A 21,279-nucleotide genomic window follows, 5' to 3' on the forward strand; every position below is an offset into this window, starting at 1 on the left:
GTGCCATTGATACCTTTGTTGCAGATATTTTTTTAAACAATGGCTTACTGCTGAGAACATTTATTCAGGAATTTAAGAAATCAGCTTTTACAAAACATTCCAGGAGGTGGAATATGTGGGTTTCAGTTCCCCTCATACTGGGAACGACACAGAATGGGAATGGCCTATCTCACACTTCCCAGGCAAGTGCGTTTTCTTGTCGCTTTTTAATGATATGTGAAGAGTGACTTCACCATTACTTCCTTCTCCTTCATAAAAAAAATACATCTAAAATTTATCTTTACTGAGAAATGAACTTGTACAGGATGGTGCTCTGCTGACTGTCCAGAAAAATGCACATCAAGGTCAAATTTTGAAATCAATTACTCAAAAAATTCCTTGGGAACTATGGTTGAATAAATCCTTGAAGATTCAAGATGACGAAGTTTGATTGAGTAAAGGCTCAAGAAGAGCTTCCAGAGCTGCTCTCCTAGTATTTTTTCCAATCTGAATTAATAACAATATTAATAAAATAGAGTTATTTTACTAAGCTCTTTTTCTATCTGGGTATACATTTTGAGGGTATTCTTTTATATAAAGGTATACATATTGATTCTATGTGATATGAAATTCATGTTTTCTTTTCTTTTTAGAATGACTCTGTGTTGCTCAAGAGAAATGAACTAATGAATAAGGCATGTTGCTATTTCAAGACAGCATGAAAGAAGTTGTAGTTCAATCTGTAAATGTTGTATACATTACAGAGAAATTACGGATACTACAGCAGTCATGCTAGGCAGTAAAAGCCCCTCTGAGGTACTCCGTCCTCAGTCTAACAAAGCTGACCTAAGGAAGTTTAAGGGCCTTTTCGGCTGTAAAGCACCTGAAGGAGGGTGTCAGAAATGATGTTTCAAATGGGGAAAGAGAACATTTCAGTGCAGGAAATTATAGCAGGAAAACTATGGGGGTTGTTTAAGTGATGTGAAAAAAAGTTTGCTACAGCAAAATCATTGATTCTTTATCTGTTCTTATTTGTTAAAGGAAAAGTTAAAACCTATCTTATAGTATGGCAATATGCAATGTATTCCTTCAAAGCACCCAGGAGAGGGATTATATATAATATCTTTTAGATGAGTATTATACCAAGAATCAATTTTCTGTGAATCTAACAATAACATAAACGTGCTCAGGGATGCAAGAGCTACAGAAATAATATTCAGTCTGTAGTGCTCAAAATATTCAATATTTCAATATATGATTTAAAAAAAATCCATATGACATTACAAGAACAGTGCAATGCAGTACGTATATTAGGAAGTAGAATCAAATGAAGTTTATTTACTTGGGCATGAAAAAAAAAGATTATTCTATTCTTCTTTTCCTTAATCTGTTGTTTCAACAGTCCTGGTAAAATTCTTTTAATAATACACATGTACCACTAGGATCAAACACATTGTCCAAAAAGTTCTATATTAACATAATTGCCAAGTTCTCATCTCACACTGTGTTTACAAGACTTTTAACACACTCTATGCCAGTAAAAACAAGAAAAATCAAGCCCATATGGCAAAATGCAGCTAATTCTGGAGTTTGTGAAATATATTGTATAGGCTGTCCTAGATAATGAAATCCTCATTTTACTCACAGAACACCTGTGATGCAACAGATAGGGATTCTGTGGTTAGGTGCTTTGAAAGATTTTCCCTAAAGATATACTGAGATATTTTTATTTATTTGTTTATTTTAAACAAAGAAGTTCCTTGTGATGACGCAGAAGCTTGCAAACCTTTTGGTGCTGATATTAAGGAATGTATTGGAATGTGTGTCACCTTTGTTCTTCTGGAAACCACAATCAAATATTTTCTTTACTCCCACCCTAACTCCTGTAAAGCCAGGGACTGAAATCACATGTGAAGTGGTAAAGCTTTCTAGATATTTAACTGCAGTCAGTAGAAATCACCTCTTTTATCAGGCTGTCAAAGTGTAAATCACGTGGTCTTTGAACTCAAACATGAGCCCATTTTACTTATTTTACCTTGGTTTATTGTTTTATCTTTATTCCCACCACTAACATTTTGTCAACTGTCATTTAATTTAGAACAGCATCACATACGATGCTTATCCAGAACGTTTTTTTTAATTCACACATTCTGGGTAGCTACCACAGTTCTAGGCATCATATGAAAACCAGATGATGTTACCTCCCTTCACATTTTACTGTGTTTGCTCCATACAAAATGCTATTGTGGTGAAGCATTTCACTATGTTCAGCACTAATACGGTTATCATGATAATGTTTATTATAGTTAAATAAGATTTAGCACGAATAGTAATTAATATAAACCCATGTAAGATGATAGTTTTTCATTGCGAAATGTAAGCAAACAAAATAAACGCAGTGGGATGTACAGAACCCTTCACTTCATTAATGTACCTGAATGAGTGTAAAATGATAAACCACCCCATAATAAAGATTCCTTTAAAACCTGCATTGCAGTTCTAATTTTTGCAAAGACTGTAATAGGTCCACAAATTCAGCACTAACCATGGTTGCAGCTTTTTTTCAATTCAGAAATCCATCTGAATGAACATTAAAATGGTTTGAACACATCAAAATGCATTCAATAGTATTTAATATCTTAATCAATGACATAGACAATGGGATTGAGCGCACTCTCAGCAAGTTTGCAGATGACACCAAGCTGTGTGGTGCAGTTGGGAAGGGATGCCATCCAGAGGGACCCTGACAGGTTTGAGGAGTGGGCCCTTGTGTACCTTATGAGCTTCAACAAGGCCAAGTGCAAGGTCCTGCACCTGGGTCGGGGCAACTCCCGGTATCAACACAGGCTGGGGGATGAAGGGATTGAGAGCAGCCCTGAGGAGAAGGACCTGGGGGTGCTGGTTGACGAGAAGCTCAACATGACCCGGCAATGTGCACTGGCAGCCTGAAAGCCAAGTGTGGCCTGGGCTGCATCCCAAGCAGGGTGACCAGCAGGTCGAGGGAGGGGATTCTGCCCCTCTGCTCCGCTCTGGTGAGACCCCCCTGCAGTACTGCCTTCAGCTCTGGGGTCCTCAGCACAAGAAGGACATGGACCTGCCGGAGCGAGCTCAGAGGAGGCCACGGAGATGATCTGAGGGCTGGAGCACCTCTGCTGTGAGGACAGGCTGAGAGAGTTGGGGTTGTTCAGCTTGAAGAACAGAAGACCTTATTGCAGACTTTCAATACATAAAGGGGGGTTGTAAGAAAGACAGAAAGAGACTTTTTACCAAGGTCTGTAGTGACAGGACAAGGTGCAATGGCTTTAAACTGAAAGAAGGTAGATTTAGTTTAGACATAAGGAAGAAATTTTTTACAATGAGGGTGGTGAGGCAGTGGCAGAGGTTGCCCAGAGAAGCTGTGGATGCCCCATCCCTGGAAGTTTTCAAGGTCAGGCTGGATGGCGCTTTGAGCAACCTGGTCTGGTGGAAGGTGTCCCTGCCCATGGCAGGGGAGTGGAACTGGGTCTTTAAGGTCCCTTTCAACCCAAACTGTTCAATGATTCTATGATTCTGTGAAAACAGCTTGAAATTGTGCCACAACTGAGGTACTGTTTTAAGAGCATGAGATCAAATTTTGAATATGACTGCCATGGGTGAAGAAATCCAGCATGATACACTTCCTGATGAGGTAAGAGATGTAAGCTGTAAAAGTTTCAGTATAAATTCATCATAAATATTAAAGCAGTGCAGGGAAGCACTGAGGCGCTATACTCCTAACAAAGAACAGACTAGAGGTACCTGGGAATATGTGGTATATTTTTATATCACAGATTACTAATGACTTTTATTCCTTATTCACATGCATAAGGGAAAGTGATAGTGCTCGTTTCCTTTTCTTGGGCAGCGGAGAATTGGATTCAAATAATACTGAACATATTCAGAGGCAAAGTGGGATATCTTTGTATTTGAATTTCTAAAGACTTCATTTATGAATAGATATACATAGATTATTAGACCATTTGCTTTAGAAGCTCACAAAACCTCTCTGTGAACTGAATTGTACAGAGAAATTGTCAAATTTGCTGTGTAAATCAGTAACCAGCTCAAAGTGGAACAGATAAAAGCAAAAAATTTGGGAACTAAGATGCACTTTCTCATAGTCCATAGTACTTAAGTTGCTGTAGTTTTACGTCCCTATTCTGCCCCTGTTCCTGCTTCTTGGGATGCTATTGATTCTAGGAAAAATCTAGTAAGGCCTACAAATCTCACCTTTCTAATGGGTGAAATAAAAGCCCTGAAAGGCTTGTCATATAAACAAATATACAGCATTCAAGGTTCACACTTGCTTTCTGTAAATTAAAACTATTGACCTGTGAGAGCTGAAAAGGCATGATCATAGACTGTGGTTTACAATATAAAGGTCTGAAAGGTACTTGGCCACCTCGGTGCTTTCCTAAGTTTGGCAGATTGTCTCTAAGATCTGCCAAAAAGGACTGACTACAATAGCCATTTGGCTCTGTTTCTTTGAATACGGTAGAAGAGAAGAAAAAATATCTCTCACAAACATCTCTTCCTTCCTGGTTAATTCCAGGAACTGGCACAACAAATGGAAAGTGCTTAGTGACATTTCAGAAGTGGATGGGCTGTCATTTATACCATGCCTTAAGCGTAGATGGCTCTCACCAGCACTTCCCAGGCTTCCAGCTGTCCTGCCAGGACATCACTGTTCAAATTGCACTCTACCTCAGAGAGATTTCTGTCCCCGACATTGCAGCTACTCGCTGCACAGTGCATTGCAGCTTTACTGGGAAGTGTTTTGGTTTTTTTTCTTAGGACTGAGTCTTTTTTGTTTTCAAATGAGTTTTGGCAAAAACCTGTTGTTTTTCCATCCTTTATTTCAAATCCTCAACTTTTGGTTAAATAGAGTAGGGAAAGGTGATCTGGTGTCTTCCTAACTACCATCCTTTCTAATTGTTGTGAATTCATTAGCAGCTGTTGTGACACAATCCGCACCCATTTCTTTTACCATAAAAGGACATTAGTAGATAAATGGTGCACACATTCATGTGAAATAAGGTAGTATTAATGGACCATGAAATGATCTTAAACAGTAATTTGAGCAGAGGTGAAATGTTTATTTCCAAATTGTCTGTTATCAAGTACAGAAAGGAAAAAGTGAAACAAGAGACCTTCCTATTTCTTTATGTATGTGTATGGCCCTCATAACTGACATAGAACAGCTGTTCAGGCGCATACATGTCTTGTTTCTAAAATGGATCCTCTCTATAGCTCTGCTGTCCCTTCTGAATACAACTTGCACTGAAAAAGTACTTGGAAAACTACTACTAGAGACTTCTGTAGAAGCACAGCAGACAACCTTAGTACACCAGGTTATGACGTCATTCCTAGATCACTTGTACTAACTGGACAAACAGTAGTTTGAAGCACAAGTGTAAGTGGCCTGAGCATTAATGTACATCAGTGTGTGTACTTCTAACATTACTGTAGTTAAGCTTAATATAGATTACAGAAAATATAAATTAAGCCAATTTGATAAAAAGGCTATTTCCATCATACAAATGACTAAGCATGAATAAATAACAGGGAAAAACAATCCAACAATACCAATATGCAAACAGTCTTGGTTGTCTGCTTTTATCCTGATGTGTAGTGTGGTTATGATCCCAAACCAGGTTAATTCATATTGCATTTATGAAATTTCTTACCTCAAAGTGGGCAAAATGAGTTCTAAATTTTTGTATAGCACTGCTCCAAGTACAAATACAGTTGATTCATCTAGTTCTGAAAAGAGTAAGGAAAAAAAGATTTTTAAACTCTCTTTCTCACGCCTTCATCAGCATAACCATTTATCTTTCTAGTAGAAATTTTATTTTAAATAAACCATCATCATTTTGAATTATATCCTGGGAGTCTGTCATAAAGATGCAGCATTGTCAGGGATATATCAAAAGATTTAAACCACTGAAAATCCCATTTTCAAAAAATCCATCACTGTGTACTGACATCCATGCTAGTTCATTTACCTTTATAATTAAGTATTCTCAAAGACTGTCTTTAGAGTTTAATGCCTAGTGAGTAAATTCTCCAATGTCAGACATCTGCACTGCAACGGTATTTGTAAATTGTATCTGAAGCCAGGGTAATTTGCCTGCTGAGCAGCCTTCGGCAAAAACTGGGTGACCTGTTGGAATGGCCCAGTCTCTTCTGGAGTGAGGCAGCTTCAGGGAGTTAAGTAAAGCTGTACTTCAGGTTACCTCATACCACCACAGGTACAAACCTGTGCACAATATCTAAGCCTTGGCTCTTTGGCGTAGAAAATAATGTCTAGGATTTCTGTAGCACTTTTTGTTCAAGGTGCTGAAATTAAGCCCCATCCTTTCTCTCTGAGATAAGCTGTGGGTACTGGATTTCTTTTGAAGATGGGTAAAAGAACCTCTTCTATATCATACAGTGGTCCTGTAAGACAAAGATTCTGAGTTCCCTTTTTAAAGCTAACCCAAAATTAACATGCTGACATGCTTCTTTACCTGTTGACATAGGAGTGAAGATATTTTTTGGAATGACAACCCTGTCTTCTGAGTTTCGTGCCCAATCAACCATTCCTTTTCTTCCTTTCATGGGGAAATTGATGTCGGTTAAAACAGAGGCAGCAGGAAGCTTCTGAATGCTAGCCACTAGTAAGAGAAATCACAAAATAAAATAAAATTGTGTTCCATACTTTAAAGCATCACACGATGGTAATGGTAAAGCAATAACAAAAATGTTTAATAATACATTTCAAGGAAAGCAGGAATTTATAGAACTTTAACTGGCACAGAAAGTGTAATCTTCTGTTTATTATGCAGTTCTACTATGGATTAATTGTGTGGCATTGATCATATCATTTGTTAGCCAGATTCTGATTAAGTTTCTTAACAGGGATTATTGAATGTACTGGCTTATACCCCGAAATTCACACATGAGGACATCGTTGCGTCTTCAGAGCAAATTCTAAAATGATCAAATGTGACAATGAAAGGAAGAGGATGCTGCAAATTGCTTTGGGAAATATAACTGCTAGATGCAGGCTAACGAAGCAATAACAGCAATAACAATTTTATCCCCTATACAGGCACAATTTCAAGATAGACCCATTAAGGAGATTCACATATTAAAAGACCTCATTATTTCCACGCAAATGAGAGTAATGCAGTATAGCACTTGATTTCTTTTCCTTGAAAGGATAATCCCCATTCTGAATCCTTAATTATATTTTTTCTAGCTAAAAAAACCTCAGCCCCCCAAACAACATCACTATTATATCCGTAACAGATAGAGAAAGACAGAAAAAATAGGTATCAAATCTAATAATAGGCAGCTTGGAATTTTGATTACTCATTTTCATTTTCTCTCTGTTTTCTAACTCAACTATTATCTGGAAATCAGTCTCAGCTTTGCTGTGAAATCTAAGTACGACTCCATGGCAACACTGTCTATGTCTAGTAAGACAAACTACTTTTAAGGAACTGACAGGGCTGCAAGTGTTTACGTACACTCAGAGAGATGCAAACACCACATTTGGAGCCCCAGCTCGCTTCTTAATGTAAGCCATGTTGACAGCCATTTCCTGTGCAATGCTCTTCCTAATCAATTTATGAAGAGGCTAATGTAGTTGGAAGAGTTCGGACACCAGGCCTACACTTTGATCTGCGTAATGACTTCATTGCAAGGACTCTGCAAGGGGGTTCAATACAAAGACAATGGGGGACAGCTGTAAAAGCAATCAGAACAGCAAAACTGAAGTAGAAAACCATTAGGTGTCTCATCAGTGGATTTTATTTGAAAGGAAACTGTAATTCAAATCCAAAAGAGGAAAATTAAGAGGTTAATGATATTAACTCTACAAATGTACTCCTTGATAACTGACTCTTAGTTTCAAATTAGACCGGCTATGTATTATAGAATCACATTAGTGAGGTAGTACTTAAGGTTATTTCAGGCTTTCCTTTACAAAACTATCATCAGGGTTTTACGATGCTAGTTACAATCCCCTCCGGGCTGAAATTGGGAAATACATTCCCAGCCCGGAAGGGATGCTCAGTCTTGTGCATTTTCAGGTGGTGTGTGGAGGGAGAAGAGTTCAGGTGTTTCAGAATTACTGGGGCATAAAATTGATTGCATGTTTTCACATGCGCTCAATGGTTATACAGAATATATTAACATTGTAAAAAAGGATTTTTTCCCATAGTTCTTAAAATCTAAAAAGAATTTTATTTTATCTTCCACATAAACAAAATTAAACCCAATGTTATTTAGTTTTCAAAATTAAATACAGCCTGTATAGGACAATATTGGGGTTTTTATTTGCACAGTATTTATCTGTGTATCTACCTATCTATCTATCTAATTAGCTAGTACAGCCTTAATATTTCATCCACCTTTCAGATGACAGTTCCCTTTAGTGAAATAGGAAATCAATGTTATTCAATGGAATACACTCTGCAAAACAGAAAATCACTTTAAGACTGGATAAATGGCGAGGGTCTAGGATAGTACCTCTCCAGACTCTGTCTATCTCTGTATTTTAAATAGGGCCATTCATCATGGTACCTAAGCACTACTTAGAACCAAAGATTCCAAAATACTTGTTAATATTATATTTAGGTGATGAATAACACAAAACATAAACATAAAACCTATACATTTAGCTTATGGTTTATATGCAATAAATATAAATCTATTTATTTATTGGGCAGTGTTAGGTTTACAGTTGGAGGTGATGATCTTAAAGGTCTTATCCAACTTAAATGATTCTATGACTCTATATAGTCCCAACAATGGTTCAGACAAGTTTTTCTTCTACTCACAATCAAACAAAAGTGTCTTTATTTAGTTTCACAGAAGATGCAACCTTAACATCCTGGAGATTTTGGATCTCTGCACAGACAGAGAGAGTACCCGGCACACATACACCAATAATTGAAACAGATTTGCCAAAATGCTTGCTACATGTCCTGCAAAGTCTGCCTCTTACAGAACCACTCAGATTATTAGGTCCTTTTTCCACTTTGCTAAATGATTCCAAGAGGATGTGCCTACTAATTTCCAACATGACACTGATGTTTGAAGGTGTAAGATAATTTAATTGAATCTGACTGGAGGCAACTAGATTCAGTCCTTCAACATGGCCAGGTGGATACACAAAACTGCTCCCACTGCTTCAGTGCCACTGTGAATTGTATTTTATTTTTTAAGAAAGCTAATATTCTTATTAAATGTTAGTCTACAACTCATTTCAATGAGACTTTGGAGCATGGCCAGCTGCATTTCCATTGTGAAATGCAGTTTTGCTGCTCTGTAACTCAGTTTTAATCTGCAGCATGAAATAATTATTTATTGTAAGCATGAAAATCAACAGGCCTTTTAGAGGGGAATGTGTATAATTCAGGTGCTGGGTCATCCATATGTCAGAAACTCAAATGTCCATTTCTTATACATCGATAATAAGACAGATTTACATGTCATTCACTTTGTACTTTATTGTATTCATGTCAGGTTTGTATTACAAAACAATACTCCAAATACTGGAACCCAAATGATGTAGTTCTGCAGTTGTCACATAAGCACTTTGTCTTCTCATTTGGAAAAAACAAAAGTGGTTCTTTTTTTTTTTTTTCCTTTTTTTTTTTTTAAATTAGCATACCAAAACATCATGTCCTGAATTTGTGAGACAGAACACTAGCCAATGAGGACATTTACAGGCACTGTAGCAGAAGTATTTTTGCTTGTTTATAGACACACAGAAGTTGTACAATACTGGAAAAACAGTCAATTAGAACATTAATTAGAATGAGATTGTAAAGTGGAAAAAAAATGATGAAAAAAGAGAAGAAAAAGAAAAACTGAAATGCAAATAACCTAAGCAGATTTTGAAGAAAATCTGCATGTGTCATTTTAAATTAAGGATCTTTAAAATATAAAACTTCCCATATGCAACACATACAGCATGTTCTGTTTCTCAGATAAAGTCATATTTGAGTTATTGCTGTAATACATCTTTTGCTCTAATCTGACTACATCTTCTTGGACTGTTTATGCTGAAGACATAATGCTGACAAATAACCAGCCTGGTCACTCCTCAGATCATTCTTACACTTTGCACATACCCTGCTGTACACACAGTTAATCAAAACTTTTTCAATATGGAAAATGCTCATTTTTATTTATTTGCATTATGGCAATTCCTATGATATTGCAGTAATTGCCTCCCCCACCAAAAAAAAAAAAGAAAAAAAAAAGAAAAAAGAAAAAAGATGCAGAGCTTGCATTAATTTGGAAAAATTCTTTGGTTTTGATTTAACCAGCATGAACTGGAAATGTAAAAGCTACCCAGAAGGCTTTTGGCAGGAAAAAACATAGAGACAGAAAGATTGAATGTAGAGGAACATGTTTAGGCTGCAGAATATGTTGCATTCTCTCATCATCTGGACAGCTTCTCTTGTTATGGCTCCTATACACTTTCAACTACAATTTTAATGAGATTCCCAAAGGTTAAAAAAATTAAAAAGTTAAAAAATAAATCTCATCCATGGTACTTGACTATATTCAACACCTGAAGAGTGCAGGAGGAAGACTATAAACTTTATTTCTTCAAAACACGGTACAATCATAATTCTGAATCTTGCAGGTGAAATTCATGTGCAGTAGATGGAAGGAAACCTCACCTAGCTAGAAGCTGGAACACAGGAGAAAAGGCCCTTCTTTTTAGAATTCTTTGAGCATTCTTTTGATGCACATTGGTATAAATTAGAAGACAGCAGTTCAATTACACATCAGAACACATACATATTTGATGACTCCATAATAATTATTGATTCAGAAAAATCTATTTCAGTAGTCTAGTCTAATCAATTTAGCGATTGCTTCGACCCCTAATGGATTCATTTTAATAACCTTTACAAATACATCTCCTTTTGCCTTTATTTCACTTTCATGCTGCAGTTGCAGACAACTTGTTCAATACTGCTCTACTAAAAAAATTCAGAATTGGCAACTACTGACTGTTCTTACTTACTGAGTAAAATAAAATATCTTTGGAACTGATTAACTCCAAACTCACAGGAATGGGGAATTTTTCATGACTATCCAAATGAGCTGATTACACACAGTAATACGTGAATTAAATTTAAGCAGTTTATTTGGAGCAGCACAAATGTGGTTAATTAATGTGTCAAGAAAATTCTACGTAAAATAAAAATTGTGTACTTCTGATACGCTAACCTTTGTAGATCATGGCCTAAAATAGAAAAGTCGAAATGTATTGCTATGATCCCTGTAACCCTGAATAAGTTATAAGCTGCCTAGTGCAACTTCCAGTAGCTCTCTGACTGATCTGGGTTGCTAAATAATAAAAGATAAAGCAACCAAGTAAGTGGCATGAATCATCATCCCCTTCTCTTTACTATCCACCCATTAGCTTCCCATGTTCAACAAAAACAGGTAATGTTTCAGAATCAGCCTTTTGAATAATATTAATCGCTTTAGAACAGGAAATCAGATTCACTGAAAGTGTGACAGAAAAATGACTGGATGGTTGCTCATGGACTAAACACAACTTCAGCTCTCACAGTAGAGATTTAGGTTTTAAAATTACAATGCAAGTCAAATTAAGCAGCTGATCCCTATCCTTATCAAAGACTGAAGCAAAACCTTTAGAAAAGATGCTCAAAATCTGAGTCTGAATTGAGTATCATTCATGTACTTACAAAAGAGGATACAACCCTGGTTCTGATTCTCCTTTCTCCTAAGTGGTAACATTCAGGGTTTGTTGTGCTTTACAGCACAGTAACTATGTTGATCCCTAATTTACAATCACTTAAGACAGGGAGGAATGGGAATTAATTGTTTTAAAAGACATCATTGTCTTGACTGAATTGGAAAACCAGATACAGAAATCTATGGGATTAACGTAAGATGTCAACTTCTGCTTAACCCTCCCTGCCAGAGCAAGAGAGTAGGACTGTGAATTTGATTGCATTTCAGTCCCAGACAACAGAGAATGGCTATGCATATTAGCATCATCATTCACTCTTTTCCTGTCCTATTTTGAATTGTCCATTGACAACATACTAGACATACATTATTCAGCATTTAGTAAACTTGAGTTCGTCACACAACAGGTTTTGATTTTTCAGACAGAGGATATTACACTGCCCTTCTGGGACAGCTACTGCTACATTTATTTCTGGGTAAAATAGTCATGAATAGAACTGTCATTGTCACAGATGTTCAGAATAAAGAATATGAAAGGATTTTTGTGTTAAAATTCAGAATACTGAGTATTTCTGCAAACATCTCTGTTAAGAAGACCCAAGTAGAATAATATTTATACATTTTAGAATTATTCTGTTGACCCTAAATGTAAAACCTTTGGTTTTTTTACAGAATAAATAAGCTTATTTAAGTCAGCTCATGTTGGCTACACGGGGAACAAAGTTTTGCCTGGCTCATCATCAAAGAGCCAGATGGACATATTGAAGATGATATTCATAACAGATTTGCTTTATCCACTTAAACCCCATAATTTTAAACACAAACGGCGAACCCCCCTTTTCACAGAGACCAATTTGTGGATCTCCAGATTTGCTATGGAACTCTCCATCTGAGCAGGCTTGATCTCCTTTAAAATCCTTCTCTCAGTACAAAGATAAATCCACCTCTTGCTACCCACAGGACTATGTATAACAGAACAACTGTGGTAAAGTGACATCCTCTTATACGAGCATAAGAAGAACAACTAGGTAATCTTCCCCCTGCAAATAATACTCATGAAATCTCCCTGCAGTGAACCAACATCAAACAATGGTCAGAAAAATGGTCCTAAGAAATTGTAAGTTAACAGATCTACTACTTTTTATGTCTATCAACACAGAAATGATGTCTTCTTAAATCAGCACCTTATGCGCTGCTGCTCCATGGGCAGACAAGAGAGGAATGTCCCTAGGAGCCTGCTGTGTACTTGCATCCCTGAAGCTCATCAGCCCATAGCAGCTGCCCTTGGACTATTCAAGCTTTGGGCAGTAAGACATAGTACTGGTATAGGCAGAAGTAGAAGTAGACATTTCATAGATATTTTCCCTAATCAGGCATGAATTCTGTATGAGTCCTTCCTTTGGTGTCAATCAAACTGTGCCTTAAATGCGCTCGCTGTTTGAAAGTTAAGAATAATGCTTTAGGTTAATCAAGAAACTACCTTAACAGTGATCGCGGAGTATTTCCCTTCTGTATTCCATAGGCAATGCAATGGGGAAGAGAAGTACCCGTTACCCTTTTTGTTGTAAAACAACACATTTATCAGTGATAAGCATCTTAGGGAATTAGTAAACTCATTTCTATTTTGAGCTTGCAAGCCACTGCAGTCCTTTAAAAAATATGAAGAATAAGTAAACACACAAACAGTCCCATAACTGTATGATGTCTGAATATGCTCCCAAAAGCCTGTAACAAATGCCAGCAATACACTACCATACCAATAATATGATCAAAATACTATTTACGACAAGTTAGAAAGCAGCATGGCTTCAGGCAATGATCAGGACGCATTTAATAAACACTCAGATCTCTTCTGCTACTTACATAATTTAAAAAAAATAAATCATAGGCAGCAGGTCAGTGTTTCTTTTTGGTTTTGTGTACTTTTGTTGTTCAGTACCAAATTCTGTATTACAGGAACAACTCAGGAATATTCTAATTTCAAAGACTCATGAAATACCACATATGCATATGCATTCTCTTGAGTGGTTTCTGATTGCACACTTGTTATGATAAAAAAATCTAGCTGGATAAAATTAAAACAGGTAAAGCATAAAATTATCATTCTTCTTTTTCCAAACCTTTCCTTGGTCCAGTTATGGAAATAAAAACGGAAAATAAAGAATTAAAAGCTCAAACAGCAATTAGAGCATTAAGAATTGTTGTCATTGAGAATAAAATATTTCTTAAAAAAATGTTATGGAAACTATTAAAGTTTACTCTCTGAGAAAGAGTTAGTGTATAGAAATGGCTATAGCATCATAGAATTTGTCCATGTTACAGATGCTACTTCTGTATGTCTCCCTAGGGGAAAAAAATAATAATCTTAGCATTTTTATAACTTTTAATCACTGTTATTATTTACTTGATATTAATGCATACTGTAAGATTAACATGGTGGCTAATGTGGAACATAAAGAACAAAATCACTTTTAAATTTGAAAATCTGAATCACAAGTTTGAAGAAAACCCAACTGAACTAGTGAAAATGTAAACAATTCTTTTATGAGTAGTCAGAAATATGTGTTCTCATGATAAATAGAATGCTTCCTGAAATAGGTGGTTATTAATAAAAGTGCTTTAAACAAAACATGGTAGGAAGTTGTACTTCATTAACTAGAAGACAACTCCATCTTCTGGGAATTATATTGAAGAAGAGGAAGACAGGAATAGCCAAAGAGACCCAGTGCCCCGTCCAAGGTACTCTGTGTTTCTGAAAGAGCTGTATTTTTTGCCATTCCTCTTAGCATTACTGTGCATTCATACCTAGACTAAGGTCTCCCTCAGCAACTCTTGCCTTGTCATAAAGCACTTCTCAAGGAAAAGAAAGACTCAGCATAAAGCAAGACAGAAGATGGAGGCTGATGCAGGAGACAGAATGAGTTGGCATTTAAGTGCATGAGTTTTAATGTTACAGACATAAAGGTGAAAACCACGGTAATATTCAGGGGGCAAGGCAACCTGCAACACTATTTTAGATCTGCACCTTTAGATCTGCACCTGCGCAAGGAAGGTACAGAAACCAAGCATTTTTTGATCGCTAAGGTCAATGGAAAAGCATCTGTGCTGGTGATTCTAGTTGATAATGAGAGAAAGAGTGAGTGAGACGGAAGATAATGTTAAGGTAGTGAGCTCAGAAGGTGGGAATGATGATGAAGCTGTCTTCAGAGTAAGGCAGAAAGAAGAAAAGCTGAGAGATATAATTCGTATGTTTATTTATCAGGCTTACTGATGATTACATATCCACTAAGAACTATTAGAAAGACAGACAGAGAGGACTTGACAGAGGACAAGAGATCAGTAAGGGGGCAAACAGACATGAAAATCATTAGCAGGGAATTGATAAAAAATATTCTCTCAACATTACATTGCCTGGAGAGATGAAGAGCAGATTGCTTCCTAGAAGTCGTAAATTGAAGCAAAGGAAAGATGGCCATTGTCTTACCTCTAGGGAAATGAAAACTAAATCCTATCATTCAGAAACCTAGAAAGATATGAACTAAGTTATGCAGGATACTGAAAGGTGATATAAGAAGTAAATTCTTAGGCATGGAGATAGAAGGTTCGATGTATAAAAGCCATACACAGAAGAAACAAAATAAAGCATGTGAATCAATATATGTTCCTAATCACACCTTCTAGTAGCAGACTAGAAACAGATTATCTATTATATTTTATTATTGAACACCTTTTTTAATCATTCAGAATGGCATCTTGTAGAACTTTCAGATACAACTATGAGCAAATTAAAACAGGGAGAACTGTAAATTACTCTGGCATAGAATCTTGGAGCATTAATAGTATGGAAGTGGCTAGTGAATCCTTAAAAGTAGAGCCTGTTTAAAAGCCATATCCTGCAAAACAGTAGATATGGAGGAAATGCTTGCAGGTGGCCCTCGCTTTCACAGCAATTCACCAGGCATGTACAAATTGCTCCATGCGCCTTCCCAGAAATGTTCCAATCAGAGCATCTCAGTGCTTTCTTTATACTTTGGCTCCATTAAGACTGAGAAATTAGACAGAGCAAGAGGTAAGACCCCCAAAAAGCTCAAGCCTGTAGCTGTGTTTACTGACCAGACTGGTCCTCTCATTAAATGCATCTGCAGTTGCTTCCTTTTTTAAAACCTGGCCAAGTCAGAGAAAGCATTGCTGGTCTAAGACTGCCTGTTAGACTACTGATCTAATGTTTTGAGCACTTGAATTAGGAAGATCTGCATGCAATTAAGTCCCCCTCCGAAGAGGGGATCCCCATCTGAAGGAATTATAAACCATACTTTCCTCACCTTAGATGAGAATATCCATTAGGATTCAAGGCTATCACGATCAAAACCTGAGCTATCTAGGAGGAAAGGAAGACTAAAACTGTATTTGAATACTCATTTGACAACAGGCACAATACATAAGCCAAAGGTTCAGAAGAAAGGCAGGTTTGCTTAATTCATCCCAGGTAACAGAGAGATGTCTCAAATTCGTGTTTTACCAAATTGTTGACTCTACTAACTTAGGAGAGAGAAAGAATTCAGTTATAAGCTTAGCATTTCTTGGCCAGCATCAAATTACTTCTCTAGTGGATATCTTCCATCCTGAGTTTTGTATTCAACCTGGAGACCAAGCTGGCATAAGCCAGTGCATCCCCATCACACATACCCCTCTACAGCTTTAGCCGCTCATGCTCAAAATCAGCTCTGATATAATGTGACTTTGGAACTTAGATCAGACTACCGTGAAAAGGGCTGTGAGAGGTGGGGGCCCATGCCCCTTCACTCAGGAGCTACACTTAAGCTGAATCAGCTGTGACTGTGCGTGGACATGTATTTCAGTTGTCTGAACTTTGGCCTGTGGATTTGGTGTCAAGGTCAAGCGACCTTGGACCTGCCTTTTCACTATGGGCTTGCCCGGAGACCACCGGATTGGATCCTGACCCTGACGCTGTGAGTTGACTTCCTGGCTTGACAACAGATCTGCCTCATCACTATGGACTTGTCTGGTGATCTGGAATATTAGCTAGGCCTGGCTACCCTCACAGACTTCCTCTGCTCTTCTTGTTTGGGTGCAGTGGGACCTCGTCTCTGCCAGCAAGGCCACTGTGTATGCCCTGTTGTCTCCTGGTTTCCCGCACAGAGCAGCTCACTCTTGCTTCATCCTGAACTCAGCACCTGAGAAGCAGGTGCTGCCACGTCTACACCATAAATATCTTCAAGACAGGCTTGAGCAGAGTCATGCAGAAAATCTGAAACAGAACCGTTAGAAAAACAGGTCTCCTGTGTCTCAGTTTCATGTTCAAGCCATGATTCTGACCTTCCTCACAGGAATTCATAACTAGGTCTTTGTTTTCTGGTGGCATGTCTAATTCATCTTGAATGTTCTCCATGGAGGAGTTAAAGTGGATTCAGATTTGCTTAAGGGGTTGTAAAAAGTTGTCCTGGGGCACTGTGAATTCTATTTGTTGGGATAATGTACACATGCTTTATTTAGATTGTTTACATCATGCATGGCACAACAAAAACTCAGTACCTCAGTGGGACATATAGACACTCTCCAATATAAGTAGTAAGTAATACTAATTAGACTGAGTTTGATTTTCTTGTTCACATTCTTGAATTCTAAATTAACTTTAATAACTCAGGAGAAATATCTCAGAGTTATTATGGTCATTTCAACAAAACAACTCCATAATGAGGAAATGCTTTAAAAAACATCTACCTAGAAAATTGGCCCTATAAAGAATGACAGAGCTTGGTTGTTATGAGCTGTTGTAACTCAATCACAGGAATCATTATGGCATGTGGATCTTGTGCTCAGCTCCTGCTATCCAATTCTGGTCATCCCTTCTCCAGCACTCCCTGCTTCTTCCCTCCTACTCCCCCCAAACAAGAGGCTTTTCATGTCTATCAAAGTTGTGGGAGGAGGAATCAAAAAGATCCAAGCAGCTAAGAAAGGAATAAGAACCAACAGTCAACTAGGCAACTCAGTCAAATATTATACCACTGCTGTTTCCCTTGTCTAAATTCAAGTGCCTTACATGTCCATCAATTTTGAGTGCAGTTGACAGAGAAAGATAGAGATGCCTAATTAAGGTTCCTTGTGTTGCTTTCTCAGGGTTTTAAAAAAATCATCTAAATTTTGTATATATTGCATAGTGAACTTAAACCACATTTTAGGAATACTTGATTAACCCTTGCCTGTGACTGAGCACATAAAATGCAAGCACATTACTCCTGAGCTCAGTGCCAAAGCAAATCATAGAATCTGCTCAAAATATTTAACTCAAGATATAGTATAGCATTATACCTACAGCAGATAGGCTTCCAACTCTTAAACAGTCTATTTGAATTCAGACCAACTTTTCACATGCCCTCACAGGGCCTTCAGTTTTGCTTTTACATGCAGTAGAGAACTACACTTTGGACAGCTAATCAGTAGAAATGAGTAAGAAAACATCTCTGGTTTTCCTGAGGCACGATGGATGCCATCAAAAGGAGCCATCACCATGACTGGCTCTGCAGCATTTGCATTACTACCATATACACCTGATATGACTCTGCTATTTCTTTGGCACCACATCTTATCTGCAATCTATTTTCTGCTACAGTTATTCCAACAAAAATTTTGGTTTTATTGCTATTGTTATTTCTTTAATTTCTTGTGCTGTTCATTGCAGTATGTTTATGAAATACATATTGAGAATAGGAGACCCCCAAACTGAAACTATAGTGCTTTGGCTAACTATCCCTTATTTCCTGGAAATATTGCCTGTAGGTAGAAGCTCTATAAAGTTAAAATTTCATTCTGCAATGTGCAATACTCCAGAAAACACAATTATATCTATGATATAAAGCGGAAAGGAAGAGTTTACTCCAGACTGTTTGCATATGTTATTTCATAAAAAAGCATAGTGAGTTCTTTGTAAATGGAATATCATGAATGTGAAATATTGACATAAGAAGCATGGATGGAATTTTTGTTTTCTATTGAACTGTAGTTTTTGGGACACAAGAACACAACACAATTCTTTCAATGAAGTTCCTGTGCCTGAAAGCACTAACACAGAATGACTGAATTTACATGTCAGACAAGCTATGAATTTACTGCAAATTTCTGCATATTCTGTTCAAAAATAATCTATACTTTTAGTCTTGCAAAATCATTCAACATCAAGTATTCTATACCCGAGCCCATGTTTGTTATTACAGCCATGCCATATTTAGGATAACTGTCCATCTCCACAGTTAAATCTAGGAGATAGCCAGAAAAAAAAAAAAGTTCTTGCTTTCCAATAGACTACTTACAAATTATAATCCACAGTCAAGGTGGCTTTCCTAGTACAAATCATTCCCTGGAGAACTGGAAAATCAAAAAGCGGCATTTTATATTATCCTTTTTCCCCCCCATATCCTCATTATAGCATTGTTAACCAACGAACAGTATTTTACAGGATGCTGGAAAGAAAATTGCTTTTTTTTCCCATTAGTTATTTTCCCCTCTCTGTTCTGTGTAGTTTTACAGTGCTATTGCTTTTATAGAATACTTTTGATGTACTAAATGGGTTTTCTGTCCCTAATCCCAAAACATCTAAATGGTGCTTTATTGGAAGCCAAACTAACTGCACTCTGGTGGCAAACATTCATAAGAAAATTTCTAAACTGAATGAAAGAGGAACAAAGTTAAGGGTCAGTGTAAGGATGCTCAGTTATTTGATAATATTTCAAAACAGTAACACTTTTGCAGCAGCACAGATGTGGACAGCATGATCTGGACCTATCTTGATATGAACTGTGGTTATTAATTAAATCTTGATGATTTAAACATTTGGGTTCTACAGATACACTACGTTTATTGCAAAGGGACATTTGAACGGTAATCAAACATTTTCAAAAGGTGCTAATTGTCATCACTCAGCAAATGAGACTTTTAGGGCATGTGCTGAGACAACATACTGGTTACACTGCTTAGAGCAAGAAATTCATTGGACACATAGAAGAAATTTTTTTCCCAAAACTTACACCAACATTCACATAAACATTAAAAATGGAACAGATGAGAATTTAGCATAAGCAATATAAGAAGTAAAATCAGTTAAGTGAAACAACTAATTTAATCACATTAATAGGAATAAGCAAATTTTATTATTCAACAGAGGTATATAAGATTGGAAATTATATACAAGATAGGAGAAGAGGAGGACAGAAGCCCTTAAACAAAACCTGCAAGTATGTTTTAATAAGTAATTCCTTGGGCTTTTTAATAATGACCTACTATATTTAGGTTATGTTTATGGAATTTTTATATTATGCCTTCCTTCATTTTTAGTTCTTTCTGTCACAGATTAAATTCAGCCTGAGTCCAATGACTAAACTGAGAACAAAGAAACCTCACTGGAACAGTAACTTGACCTTGTTTTTCTTATATTCCTGAGAAAACTCTAGCCACCAACTACAGAATAATTTTCTCCTTTAGTCCAAACCTCAATATACTATAGACTTGATCTGAATGAAAAAAAATCCTATCCATTTAGATACTTCTACCAAATGAAACTATTTCAAAATGAAAGATTAAGGTGGCAATATAAACACTGAGTCCTAACGTTCTGTACCACCAAGAGGTTCAAATGTTGTGAAGAAACAAAATAGTATTTTGGCAATTTAGCAATTAGCTTCTCAGACAGCTTGTGGTAACTGTCCACTGCAGCTGGGAGGTAACATAACTTTATTTAAGCTGTTTTAATGGAAGGTTTAGCTTTATTCCAGTGAAGCACTAAATCTAAAAAAAAAAAAAACAAACACCAAAAAACCCCAAACAATTGCAGGTTGAACAATGCCATTTCATGCCCAGCTATAGCTAGGAATCAGTGACAGTGCAGATTAATGTAAGCATAGAGAATGCTGAGTGACAGGTAAAAATTTGGATCCAGCAGCTGGTGCTATCAATAGAAATTATATCCACAGGAAAACAAATCCATAAAAAGCACACATGTGACTCACTAGACAGAGACTCTCTCAAACCGTATATTAAAAAGCTCATGAAGAGATATGCTGTTAGATAATTTAAAGATTAACAAAATCATGAACAGAAGAAAATATTCTAACAAATGTCTACAAGAAGGAAAAAATGGCCAACTTCCAGTTACTTGCCTCCTTATTTTTCAAGCTTGAAAAGAAAATTCCTAAATGCATGCTTCAAGTATATTCAAAGAACAAACACATATATTCAGCAAACTCCCTCTAATATCTTGTCAAATAAAATGATAAACAGTATAAACATAAACACTTCAAACTCCTCTGAGCTTTGCTGTTGAATACCATTTCAAAATAGATGAACTAGTGCCATATTTGAATGTTTTACCCTATTGATGTGCAGTCTCTATCATTTCAGTTTATGAGAGGTTTGGATATCTATAATTTTAACTTCTGAAAATTATTTTGAAGTACAACCAGGAATGTAAAATAGATGATGCAGTATAAAACCACCAGCCATGTTTTCCAGTAGTGGAACTATTAATCCAAAAACCAG

At 36.8% G+C, this 21,279-nt stretch overlaps 1 protein-coding gene across 1 annotated transcript in view; it reads right to left on the minus strand.

The window, feature by feature from the left end:
* LOC104168682 (brain-specific angiogenesis inhibitor 3) overlaps nucleotides 1-21,279 on the minus strand; it is a gene marked incomplete at its 3' end in the record, with an annotated part of 94,470 nt that overhangs the window by 8,104 nt on the left and 65,087 nt on the right. The window contains exons 12-13 of the mRNA XM_009709347.1: nucleotides 6,507-6,653; nucleotides 5,685-5,760 (exon numbers count right to left, since the gene is read on the minus strand). Of these exons, the coding sequence (XP_009707649.1) occupies nucleotides 5,685-5,760; nucleotides 6,507-6,653 (223 nt within the window). The remainder of the gene's footprint in view (nucleotides 1-5,684; nucleotides 5,761-6,506; nucleotides 6,654-21,279) is intronic.

The sequence above is a fragment of the Cariama cristata genome, unplaced genomic scaffold (genome assembly GCF_000690535.1).
Source record: "Cariama cristata isolate BGI_N322 unplaced genomic scaffold, ASM69053v1 scaffold5111, whole genome shotgun sequence".
Classification (NCBI taxonomy): domain Eukaryota; kingdom Metazoa; phylum Chordata; class Aves; order Cariamiformes; family Cariamidae; genus Cariama; species Cariama cristata.